Source organism: Chiloscyllium plagiosum, unplaced genomic scaffold, assembly GCF_037043375.1.
Source record: "Chiloscyllium plagiosum isolate Xiang-an unplaced genomic scaffold, Cpla_swu_hap1 HiC_scaffold_7, whole genome shotgun sequence".
NCBI classification, from domain to species: domain Eukaryota; kingdom Metazoa; phylum Chordata; class Chondrichthyes; order Orectolobiformes; family Hemiscylliidae; genus Chiloscyllium; species Chiloscyllium plagiosum.
In genome coordinates this window covers 30,181,431-30,194,334 of record NW_028270145.1, presented here as the reverse complement: position 1 = coordinate 30,194,334, position 12,904 = coordinate 30,181,431, and the positions used below count along the sequence as shown (strand labels likewise).

General features: G+C 44.8%; 1 protein-coding gene across 5 annotated transcripts in view; it reads right to left on the bottom strand.

Moving 5' to 3' along the window:
• Nucleotides 1–12,904, bottom strand: part of LOC122551427 (neuropilin-2-like) — a 105,824-nt gene that overhangs the window by 61,394 nt on the left and 31,526 nt on the right. For all 5 annotated transcript variants that reach the window (XM_043693315.2, XM_087988881.1, XM_043693317.2 and 2 more), the window contains 3 exons: nucleotides 5,759–5,940; nucleotides 1,615–1,845; nucleotides 366–521 (listed from right to left, as the gene is read on the bottom strand). In XM_043693315.2, the coding sequence (XP_043549250.1) occupies nucleotides 366–521; nucleotides 1,615–1,845; nucleotides 5,759–5,940 (569 nt within the window). The remainder of the gene's footprint in view (nucleotides 1–365; nucleotides 522–1,614; nucleotides 1,846–5,758; nucleotides 5,941–12,904) is intronic.

The following is a 12,904-nucleotide window of genomic DNA, read 5'->3' as shown; positions in this document are numbered from 1 at the left end:
GTAAAGGTTAGAGCCACCCTTTATGGGACTGAAAAGCATGGCAGAGCTTTGGAATTCTCTTCAGCAAATGGCAGCTGATGCCAGATCAATTGTCAGTTCTCAACCTGTGGCTGTTGTTTACCAAGGTATTAAGGGATATGATGACTTAACTGAGGCATTAACTAAGTTCCCATTCTGGACCGGTTAGGTTGATGGGACCATCATTGGGTTGGACCTGATTGGAATCTTATAAGATGCCGATTTTGCAAGGGGGTCCCGATCACCCACTTTGTCTGAATTTGATTTAATTCTTAAAGGTGAAAGGTCAACCCTGAAAACCCTAAGGGCTAACCCCTTCCCCGAACAGCTTCTGATTCCCTACTTACAGTCTGCGGTGTCTTTCGTTGTAATGTTGTACACTGCAGAGAATCCATCTTTAGCCACGGCCATATCTGTGTGGAAGGTGAGCGACATGATCCCAGTATCAGAACGGATCACCGCTGGGATCTTCGAACCACAGTAGCGTCCAATCAGTGGGCTCACTGGGGACCAACGAGAAAACAGACAGAGGAGCTTGAAGTTGGAGCTGTTACTGTGAGACATTTTCCCTCCACTTTGAAACTTTCTCTAAAAAGTAACGGGTCAAAGATATACTGAAGCTTGAAATGAACATTACAGGTGGAATCCTCCCGGAGAATTCAATCTTGGCATTAATCTGTCATTGGAGTTTCGACTTGACCTTGAGTTATTCCATGGCTACCTTTTGCCAAAGATTTAAAGTAACCATGTTTCTACTATCTGTTTGGTTTCTTTGGTTATTCCCTGCACTGACTGGGTCTCTCTGGGTGTCACGCATTTAACTCGCTCAAAAAGTTTGTTACCTTTATCTGAAAACAGCGAGAAAGCACAAGGTTGCCCCCAGTACCATCCACGAAAGAAACAAAGCAGTATGTTCTTTTTTTTAAATGGCAACAACTAATAAAGAGCTTTCTCACAAGAAAACCAAATAAAATTAAGTCATAGCACAGTCCTTGATTTCTACGATACCCTGCAGGGTCTATATGTCCATCGGGGCAAGTCTCATGTGTCCCTGAGCCACCACAATGCATAGAAGACTTTGGGAGAGAGGCAGGCAGCAAAATTTCTTGTTGTCTACTCCTCTCACCTATGGGTCACCTTGGACAGATCCATAGCAAGACCGATAAGAAGGTCCACAACTTGCCCTCCACCCCCCCTGCACTCCAATAGTTTTGTGCGAGATTGGTTGCTCCAATGTTTCATTGCTGGGAAACCCATTAGACAAAGAGACAGCATCTGTATTAAGATACCAGTAGGCACATTCGCTCTGCACCACATCTTCATATCCACTTCCAAAGACACTGGGCTGTCTTACAGCTAGGTATATGTTCCTTTCCTTGACAAGTGGCATAAACGCCTGTCCAATCCAATCTCCAAGTTAAATCTTGGAAAAGCATTCAGTTGAAAAATAAACGCTGGGGTTATTAGGTCAAATCTTGTCAGCGCAAAGACTTAAAAGTGAAATACTTCAGAGAAGATGCCAAAGAGAGTTTGGATAAGGAACACAATAGCTCCAAACTGCCGGTTGGCTTTGCAAATCGCCACAGCAATCCTTACCTTCCGGAAGACCATCCCAGACGTCCAGACGGTCGTATCTGCAGTCTGTTGGTGCTATCTGCAGGGGGTCATATTCCAGGTCAAAGGTCAGCATGGTGAGGATCACCTCTGACCTGGGTGGCGCCTGAATGATGTAAGTGCAGTACAGATTGTGTGGGTACTTGTCCGGGAAGCTGGGAGACTCAATTGTGCCACTGGGGGCGCTAAAGTTCTTGGAGCAATCGTCAGACCCTGCAAAGAAGGGAAGGCAATGAGGCAACCAGTCCAGATGGCACTGTACCCGTCTCTTCCACCAGCTTTAGTAAACGTCCCCTTCCTCATATGAAGTTGAATTGCCACTGAGCATGGAGAACATTAAACAGTTTTCTCAACAACTATTAGCTTGGTTTCTAGGCCCACAACTATGGCTACCCTGGTTGATTTATTGTGCAATAGCATTGTGTCACTGAAGTGGATAAAGTCTACAGTGATAGTTTACATGTAGGCCAGACCAGATAAGGATGGCTGATTTCCTTCCCTAAAGGACACTATTGAATCAAATAGGTTTTTACAATGCTGGCTACATGGTTATCATTTGGCTAGCCATTTAAGACCAGATTTTTTTTTGTATTGAGTTCAAACTTCACCATTTGCCCTGGTGTGATTCAGGCTCATGCTGTAGGGTGTTCGCCTGGTCTTCTGGACGACTAGTCCAGTGACAGCACCACCATAGTATCACCTCCCCTGAATCCAGGGGTTTGTAGGAGGATGGTAGGGAGTGGCATCAAAACAAAATCAGTCAGCGTTCCTGCTACTGATTCACTTCCACTGTCCCTTAATGGGAAGCGTGTTTGTCCTGGATGAGGACCAGGTCAGGAATTTATGTGGCACCTTTAATACAATAAATAGCACAAAGCTCTTCAGAGGAGTGTTGTCAGGCCAATTTGATACTGACTTACATAAAGGAGGTCTTGGAACAGATGATAATAATCTTGTTTGGAGGGTTAAGCTTAAAGGAGGTCTTACAGGTGGAGGGGAATGTATAGCCCTAACGAGAGGTCATGAGGATGGAATTCAAGAGTTTAGGCTAGGCATGACAACCACTGGTAGAGCATTAGAAATTAAGAATGCGCATGTAATGTTTTATGTTCCATGTGCCAGATTTTGAGGAACACAGAGATCTCGGGGGAGATGACAGAAGGATGAAGGAGTTTTGCTGGAGCCTTAAATTTGAGACATATACCAGACTGGGATATTATTCAGCGAGCACAAGGGGGCTGAATGAGCAGGATTTGATGTGAGTCAAGCCTTGGCTCTGACTTGTTGCACATTTACATTGTTTGCAGATAGTGGCACAGTGGGACAGTGGTTAGCGCTGCTGGCTCACAGTACCAAGGATCAAGGTTCAATTCTACCCTCAGACAACTGGTTACGAGGAGTTTGCACATTCTCCCAGTGTCTGGGTGCTCCGGTTTCCACCCACAGTCCAAAGACGTGCAGGTAGGTGGATTGGCCATGTTAAGTTGCCCCACAGTGTCCAGGGAAGTGCAGGCTAGGTGGATTAGCCATGGAAATGCCGAGTTACAGTGATTGGGTAGGATGCTCTTTAGAGGGACTGAATGGCCAGCTTCCATGCTGCAGAGATTCTATGTATTTCATATATCTGTGTGTTTGTGTAAATCATTCACAGGATGTGGGTGTCACTGGCCAGGTCAGCATTTATTGTCCATCCCTAATTGCCCAGCGTCAACCACATTGACATAGGTCTAGTGTCACATGCAGACCAGGTAAAGATGGCAGTTTCCTTCCCTAAAGAACATTAGTGAACCAGGTGGATTTTTCCTTCAATCGACAAAGGATTCATGGTCATCATTAGATTCCTAAATCTAGATATTTATTGAATTTAAATTGTGCAATCTGCCATGACAGGCTCATGCTCTACGGTGTTCGCCTGGTCCCTAAAACATTACCAAGGCCTTTGGATTCATAGCATGTCTGTCATAATGAGCCCCCCAGTTAGTAGCAGCATCCTCAAGTGACAAGCATAGGAGATTGAGAGATAGAGCATGATCACTCCTTATATAAAATGAAATATGGATCATGCTTGAAATGTGCAAACACCATTCAAGGTGTCTCAGGATTGAGTCTGAGCTCTCCCCAGCCTGTCTCAGTGCCTCTCCAAATCCATCTCTACCTCTCTCTTGCTCCACTGCCTTTTCCTACATATATCTCAATGTAAATCTGTCTGTCTTTCTGCCTCTATTGCACTAACTCAGTCTTTCTCACATCTTTGACTCTCCATATATACCTGTTGCAGTCTCTTTGTCTCCCCTCCCAATGCCTTTTTCGCACCTGCTTTTCCATCTCCCAGTCACCATCTCTCCCTCACTCTCAAGCTTAATTCTTTTGGGTCTTTTAGCACTGAACATGGCACAGAAGAGCGTTTAGAAAACACAGTAATTTGTGGCTCCTGGAAGCAGGCTGTGTGCAGAGTGTAAACACAAGAAGCTACAAGAGGAAAAAACATGAGGTGGGATGGCTGACGAATCATCCGCCTCATAAGATCTCAGCTCCATTGCTAAATAAACAGCAGCTTTAATTCTTGGCTTCTGATCAAACATTAAACAAACCAACCCAGTACAGTCCAGACCTCTGTAAAACCTCAAGGCCACTTCAATTTGTTTTTGCCTCTCTCAACAAGAGAAAAATAAACTGAGTGTTCCAAAGGTCCACTTGGCTGATTATCTCCCCAAAAGCCCCAATTCTTCTCCTCCCCCTGCCTCCCACAGTCAGGTTGAGAACCTTTGGGATTGTCCACAATAGAACTGAAGAGTAATCTCCCAGCACGCAAGTCATGTGCCACAAAAGATCTGCTTTTCCTTCATTTCACCTTGACACAATGATTTGTTAATGGTGAAAATGGTGCAGCTGCTTCAGGAGAGGCAGTTGGCGCACAGGGAAAGTCATGGTCATTCCAATTGGGTAATGAGAAGCCTGCTTCCTTTCCCATTGGCTGCGGGTGGCAGATTGTTCAAAAGCTGGACCAATAACAGGGTTTGAGTGGGGGTTCAAAGGTAGCAGTCATGTGGTGACATCGCCAGAAATGTACCAAATCAGACTTGCCAACCTGATGGTACAGTCCTCACAAAGGACATCATGTTCCTGGTGGTGAGTATTTTTTTTAAGGCTTATGCAAGCGTCATTTACCATTTCTCTATGACCATCACAGAGGAAGCTCTTCCTGCCCCATTTTAAAGGCCGGAAAGACTTGCCTTCAAATAAAGCTTTGCATGATCACCTCAAAATACTTCACAGCCAATAAAGTACGTTTGTAGTGTAGTCACTGCTGTAACGTCGCCAACAGTGCACAGCAAGATCCCACAGAGAGCAATGTGATAACGAGTAGTTTACTGTGATGTTAATTAGAACTACCCTACTCTTTTCTAAAATAACACAGTGGACCTTTCACATCCGTCCAGGCAGGCAGTAACTCTGTTTAACAGCTCACCTGAAAGACCTCCAGTTCTCTCAATACTGCAACGCAGCGTCAACCTTGACTTTACATCCAAGAGTGGATCCTGAACCCAGGCCTTTGTGATTCATGCTATCAAGTGGATGACAGCATGTATGTGTGCATCTGACACTGGGCTACAAAACCAGATCTCCAAGCTAAATGAGATGGGGGTATGGGTTCCAGAACTACCATGGTTAATGGTGAAATTTCAATTCAAGTTTCTTTTAGAAAAAAGCTGGAAATGAAGCAAGCCTGTTGGTTACCATGTAACCACTATCAAATATGGTAAAAAAAATTGTGTTTCGCTCATGCCCGTTAGGGAAGGAACCCTGTTCTCCTTATCCTCATTACCCACAGCAATGTGATTGGCTCTGAACTGCCCTGTGGGCAATTAGGGATGGGCAATAAATTCTGGGCCTAGCCAGCAGCACCCACATCCTATTAATGAATGGTACAAACTAAAATTATACTGCCTTTGGGATCTCTACTGCACTTCTTGCCATTAGAATTTTTCTTCCTAAAAATGACAGCCGTCATAGAGTGCTTCTGGGCATAGGTATAGGCAGAACAAACGCAAAACTTTACAGGAATGTTCATATACGATAATCTCGCTTTTATTCTATACTCAACAGAGTAACCTGAAAGACTAACCTGTCCTGTAGATCTCATAACGTAGCGAGAATCCTGCTCCTTGGTGCGCATAGTCCGACACAAATTTGATGTAAAGCGAAGAACCCGAGGAGATAATGGATGACGGAGCGATGTTCCCGCAGTGTTTACCCAGCAGATCTGCGCTCTCCGCATCTCCATCACGGATTTCAATGTAGTCATACCTGAGAAAAGTCAAGGAAGGCATACTAAGTCAAGTTGGAAAAAATGGCAAGCCAAGGGTAATGTCACTTGCAGTCAAGAGGCCAAGATTAGATTTCCTACAGTATGAAAACAGGCCCTTCGGCCCAACAGGTCCACACTGGCCCTCCGACGAGTAACCACCCAGACCCATTTCCCTCTGACTAATGCACCTAACACAATAGGCAATTTAGCATGGCCAATTCACTTGATCTGCACATCTTTGGGCTGTGGGAGGAAACCGGAGCACCCAGAGGAAACCCACACACACATGGGGAGAATGTGCAAACTCCACACAGTCACCCGCGGCTGGAATTGAACCTGGGATCCTGGTGCTGTGTGGCAGCAGTGCTAATCTCTGAGCCACCGTGCTGCCCCAAATGCTCAGTGGAAGCAAGTTCAAGGCTCACTGGGCTGGAGGTAGAATTTAAAAACTCAATCGACTTTTCTTAAAAAAAAGTTAAAAATTGTGAGGGGCATGGATAGGATAAATAGACAAGGTCTTTTCCTTGGGATGGGGGAGTCCAGAACTAGAGGGCATAGGTTTAGGGTGAGAGGGGAAAGATATAGAAGGGACCTGCGGGGCAACTTTTTCACACAGAGGGTGGTGCACATATGGAATGAGCTGCCAGAGGAAGTGGTGGAGGCTAGTACAATTACAACATTTTAAAGACATCTGTATGGGTTTGTGAATAGGAAGAGTTTAGAGGAATATGGGCCAAGTGCTGGCAAATGGGATTAGATTAGATTAGGATGTCTGGTCGGCATGGATGAGTTGGGCCGAAGCCTCTGTTTCTGTGCTGCATGTCTCTATAAATGGAATTAAAAATTAATGGTGATAAAAAGCCACTGTCAATCACTGTGAAACTACACTAGTGTGATCCCTTTTAGGAAAAGGAATCTGCCATCCTTCCCTGGTCTGGTTGACCCTTAACAGGTCCCTGAAATGGCTTAGCCAGCCAATTATTTATGGGCAAGGGGACTGCCCTATGAAGAGAGATTGGACAAACTGGGATGGCACTCTTGAGAGTTTCAAAGAATGAGAGGTGATCTCGCTGCAACTCACAAAATATCTAGAAGGCTAGACAGGGGCAAACACAGGCAAGATGTTTCCCTGTTGCAGAAGTCTAGAAACAGATGGCACAATCTAAAAGCGAGGGTGATACCACTTAGGAGCAGGATGAGGAGAATGTTTTTTTAACTCGGGGGGCAGACAATCCTTGCAATCCTCGACCCAGGGAATTTTGGAATCTCAACATCGTGGTAGATATTGATAGATTTCTGGTTACCTGAGTTTCAGGAATGTGATGGATCAATCAGCCATGATGGTACTGAATGGCAGGGTGGGCTTGAACAGGCTGAATGGCCTGCTCTGGTTACTATTTCCAATTCTTAGCCTCCAACAGCTACCCCTGATCCCTCCTGAAAAGTTCACATGTGGATTGTCAGAGCAAGACAGGTTTGGGCCTGGCAACAGTGACTGCCTCCATTGTGGAGCACGTTAGCAACACAATGTTGCCACGGATCATGTATCTGGTGTGGCACAGTGGGTAACGGCCTTACTTCTGAAACAGAAAGTTGCAGGCTCAAATCCTGTTTCAGAGACTAGAGCGGAGAATCCAGGCTGAAAGTATCTTGCTGCACAGGCAATGTTTATTTGATTTGACTTACTATTATCATATGTACTGAGGTACAGTGAAAGATATTGTATTGCATGCTAACCCGAAAAATTATACCTTACATAATTATGCCAGGGGAATAGAACAGAATGCAGGGTACAGTGTAACAGCTACAGAGAAGGTGCAGAGAAAGATCAACTCTAATAGACGAGACATTTGTTCATAAGTCTGATAACAGTGGGGAAGAAGTTGTTCTTAAATCTGTTCAGAAGCTGTTCAGGACAAAGCCCTCAAATAGACATAAAGGATCCAGTGGTGCTCTTTCTGAGAAGCATGGGAGAGTTCTCTGAGTGTCCTCACCAATATTTACCCCTCAACCAGTATCACAAGGATTCGACCATCTGGTCACTGTCACATTGTTGATTGTAGGCACTTCCTGTACAAAGATTGGCTACCACTTCTCCAATTTGATGACAGTGGTTACATTTCAACATTCTTTCATGAGATGTCAAGAGCTTTGTGACATCTTGAGGCCACGTAAGGGGCAATAGGGATGCAAGACTTGTTTCACCTTAATTTCTCCCATATGGGAAATGCTTGGGCGGCAATGCCCATGGTAACAAATCTCCAGTTAGGAGTCAGCAACTTTTGTGAAAGGGAAGGGGATAAGGATAAACCTGGGTAATATTAATGTTCCTTTTCCACCGATGCACACCGACAGCCCATGTTTGATAAACTGATTCCTTTATTCATTCAGGGAGATTGGGCATCGTTGATGAGGCCAGCATTTATTGCCCATCCCTAATTATTATGAATCAGTCATACTGCTGTGGGTCTAGAGTCACACGCAGATCAGACTGGGTAAGGATGACAGATTTCCTTCCCTGAATGACATTAATGAACTACATGTGTTTTTCCTGATAATCAGCATTCGTCTCTTCATTCCACATTTTTAAAAAAATTATTGAACTCAAACTCCAATCATCTGCCATGACAGGACTTGAACCTAGGACCTCAGAACATTAACTGGATCTTGAGATTAATAGTCCAATGTTAATGCCACCAGGCCATCGCCTCCCCACAAACACTTGTCAGGGTGTCCTGTCAGCACTACCCGGTAAATGTGTTTTATTTCAGAGTCAGGCCTTATTCCATTTCTTGCCCAGCCTTGGATTTGATGTGCTCCCTGGCTTCTCTCCTCCCTGGAATCCCCTACAGCCCTAGAATGCTCCTTGTCTGCAATTCCAGGCCCTTGCTCATCTCTGATTTCCTTCCCTTGAACAGCAATCGTGTAGTTCCGCTTCTGAGGGATGACAGCTGCAAAATGCTCCTCTCCTAAACCTGACCCAATGTTTCTCTAAATGGCTCGTGGCATACATCTATAGTAAAGGCATTACAATAGAGTAAAAACTCGGAATATAATTAACAACATCCTCGAACACATTCAGGAACAGGAAGCCTGAATCACAAGGCCCCAAAGCCGCAGTCTGCTTTTAATATTCCACCCACCCTTGTGGGCAACATCTATTTTTAAGAACAGATATATCATACCAACCCTGTTATGCCACTAGAGACGCTGACTATTTTCTCATTCAATAAAGAATCCCTCTAGTGTGGAAGCAGGCCATTCAGCCCTTTGAGTCCACACTGCCCCCCCCCCCCCCCCCCAATGAGCATACCACCCCAGCCCATCCCTGAAACCCTGCATTTCCCATGGGTAACCCACCAAGCCTGCACACTATGGACAATTTAGCACAGCCAACCCACCTAACCTGCACATCCTTGAACTCACAGCATCTAGAGGAAACCCACAGGGCAGAATGTGCAAACTCCACACAGACAGTCACCCGAGGCTGGAATCAAACCTGGGTCCCCTGGTGCTATGAGGCAGCAGTGTTAACCACTGAGCCACTATGCTATCCCTTAAGGTCCCCTAATTTTCCAAAAGAGTAGACCCATTGATGTCTTCGTACCCCACCAGCTATTCCACCCTCCCATCTCCACATTCTGGATGATTCTGAACAGTCATACTTAAAGACTGGAGTGGCAGATCAGGATAAACTCGGAATATAATTATCAACATCCTCAAATACATTCAGGAACAGGAAGCTGCAGTCTGCTTTTAATATTCCACCCACTCTTGTGGGCATTCCCCACAAGGTCAGTCACCCAATATTGATTCAAGTCATCGAATTTGCAGCACAGTAACAGGATATACAGCCCAGCACTTCTGTCTTCTGTTTACGCTGTACATGATTTAACAGATTTAAAACGGAGTTGAGAAGAAATCACTTCTCTCAAAGGGTTGTGAATTTGTGGAATTTGCTACTTCAGAATACGGTGGATGCCCAGGACACAGAGTAAACTTAAGGAGGAGATAGTCAGATGTTTAACCAGTAATGGGTTGAAGGGTAATGGTGAGCAGGCAGGAAAGTAGAGTTGAGACCAAGATGACTTCAGCCAAGACCATATTAAATGGCAGACTCAAGGGGCTGAATTGCCTATCCTGCTGCTAGTTCTTATGTTCTTATAAGCTTCTTTCCAAGTTAATTTATCCCACCATATGCGCAGATCTCTTTATGCATTGTATCCCTTGTAACCTCCAAAGTGAGAATGTTTGATGATGATTGCACAATGTTCAAAATGGTACTGAACTTGAAAGGTTGCAGAAAAGATTTACAAGGTTGTTGCCAGGGCTGGAGGGTATGAGCTATAGGGAGAGGCTTAATAATCTGGGGCTGTTTTCACTGCAGTGTTGGAGGCTCAGGGTTGACCATCTCATAGAATCCCTACAATGTGGAAACAGGCCATTTGGCCCAACAAGTTCACACTGACTCTCCGAAGAGTAACCCACCCAAACCCATTCCCCTATCCGACTACTGTACATTTATCCCAACTAATGCACCTAACCTAGACATCCTTGAACACACTATGGGTAATTTAGCATGCCCAACTAACCTAACCTGAACATTTCTGGATTGTGGGAGGAAACCCACACAGACAAGGTGAGAATGTGTAAACTCCACATAGACCGTCACCCAAGGCTGGAATTGAACCTGGGTCCCTAGTGCTGTGAGGCAACAGTGCTAACCACTGAGCCACCTATAGAGGTTTATAACATCATAGGGATAGGGTGAATAGCCAAGGTCTTTTTCCCAGGGTATGGGAGTACAAAACCTATGCCATCGGCATAGGTTTTGTACTCCCTGGGAAAAAGGTGGAGTGTAATGGAATACTCCTCTCTTGCCTGGATGTGTTCTAACAGTTCTAACTATGGTCAGGAAGCTTGACACCATCTGAAACAAAGCCACCCACTTAACTGGTAACTGATCTACCACCTTCAACATTCCCTCCCTTCACCACCCATGCTCAGTAGTTGCCGTTTGTACCATCAACAAGATTCACTGCAGAAATTCATCAAGGCACCTTCAATGGTGTCTACTAAACCCACAATCTCTATGAGGAGGGCAGCAGGTACATGGGAATATCACCTGCATCTTTCCCTCCAAGTCACTCACTATCTTGAAACTATGGCACCCTTGCTTCATTGTCAGTCGGTCAAAATCTTAAAACCCCAAGGAGTGTAGCAGTTCGAGAAAGTGATTCACCACCACGTTCTCAAGGGTATTGTGGGGAGGACAATAAAAAACTGGCCAAGTCAGAGATGTCTGTGCCCCATGAAAGAACAGAAAAAATATTTAGTTAGTTTCCCTTTAAAAGCATCTACACTATCCACGACAACTACTCCGTGTGGCAATGAGTTCCAATTTTAAATAAACTCTATGTGAATAAGCTTTTTCTGCAATTGATTTATTAGTTATCGAGGCATAAAGATGTAAGCAGGAGAACAGACCCTTTCGTCCAACTCATCCATGTTGACCAGATATCCTAAATTAATCCAGTTCTATTTGCCAGCATTTGGCCCATATCCCTTTAAACCCTTCCTTTTCACATTCCCATCCAGAGGCCTTTTAATTGCTGTAATTGTACCAGCCTGCACCACTTCCTCTGGTAGCTCATTCCATACATTCACTACCCTCTGCATGAAGAGGTTGCCCCCTAGGTCCCTTTTATATCTTTCCCCTCTCACCTTAAACCTCAACCCTTTGGTTTTTTACTCCCTTACACTGGGAAAAAAAACTTTGGCCATTCACCCTATCCATGCACCCCCCATGATTTTATAAACTTCTATAAGGCTCAGCCTCCCACGCTCCAGGGAAAATAGCCCCAGTCTATTCAGCCTCTCCCTATAGCTCAAACCCTCCAACTCTGGTGACATCCTTGTAAATCTTTTCTGCACCCTTTTAACAACATCGTTCCTATAGCAGAGAGAAACCAGACTATCTCATATTTATGGCCTTATTTTTAGAGTCCCCCACAAATGGAAACACTTTCTCAACATCCAGCCGATTGAACCCTTCCATTTGAGACTTCTATTAAGCAACATTTCAGCCTCTCTTCTCTTGGAAAAAACCATTAAGTGAATACGACACGGGTGAACAGTTCACTGCCTGTTTACTTAAGAGGCAGGAGGGCACTTCAAACGAATTCTTAGTTGTATATAAGAGTTGACAGGGCAGATAGGGGAACTGTTCACTCCTCTCATAGGAGTCTCCCGCAAAAGGGAAAGCAACTGTAGAATTAAGATAATCCTCTTAAAAAGCAAATCCAGGTAAAGCTTCTTCACATATGGGGTTGTGTCCCTGATGGCTGTTCGTAAAAACAGCAATACTTTTATGGCATTTTAAACAGTAATAAGGGATATGGCAATGTAAAGAAAACAGATTTACAAAATGGGGCAGCAGTTCGCACTGAGGGGGTGCTGCATTGTCAGAGGTGCCATCTTTTTGATGAGACCTCAAACGGAGGCCTCGACTACTCTCAGAAGCACACATTAAAACATTCAATGGCACTATTTTGAGGATGAGGAGGGGAGTCCTCCCCAACGTCCCAGCCAATAACTATCCCCAAGCCACCCAGTAACTTCAATTACCTAGTCATTATCACCATTGTTGTTTGTGGGGACTGGCTGCTAATTGACTGCCGTAGTTTCCTACATGAAGACAATGACTGCACTCCAAAAAAAAACCTGTCGAGCCGAGGGTCGTGAAATTTGCTGTGAAAACACAATTTGCTTCCTTTCATACTGAGGATGGCAATTGCCGGGGCAGTGGAGTCTGTTGTTTCCTACCTGCCTATCTCCTTTTCCACCTATCCACTCCACCCTCTACTCCCTGACCTATCACCTTCATCCCCTCCCCCACTCACCCATTATACTCTATGCTACTCTCTCCCCACCCCCACCCTCCTCTAGCTTATCTCTCCATGC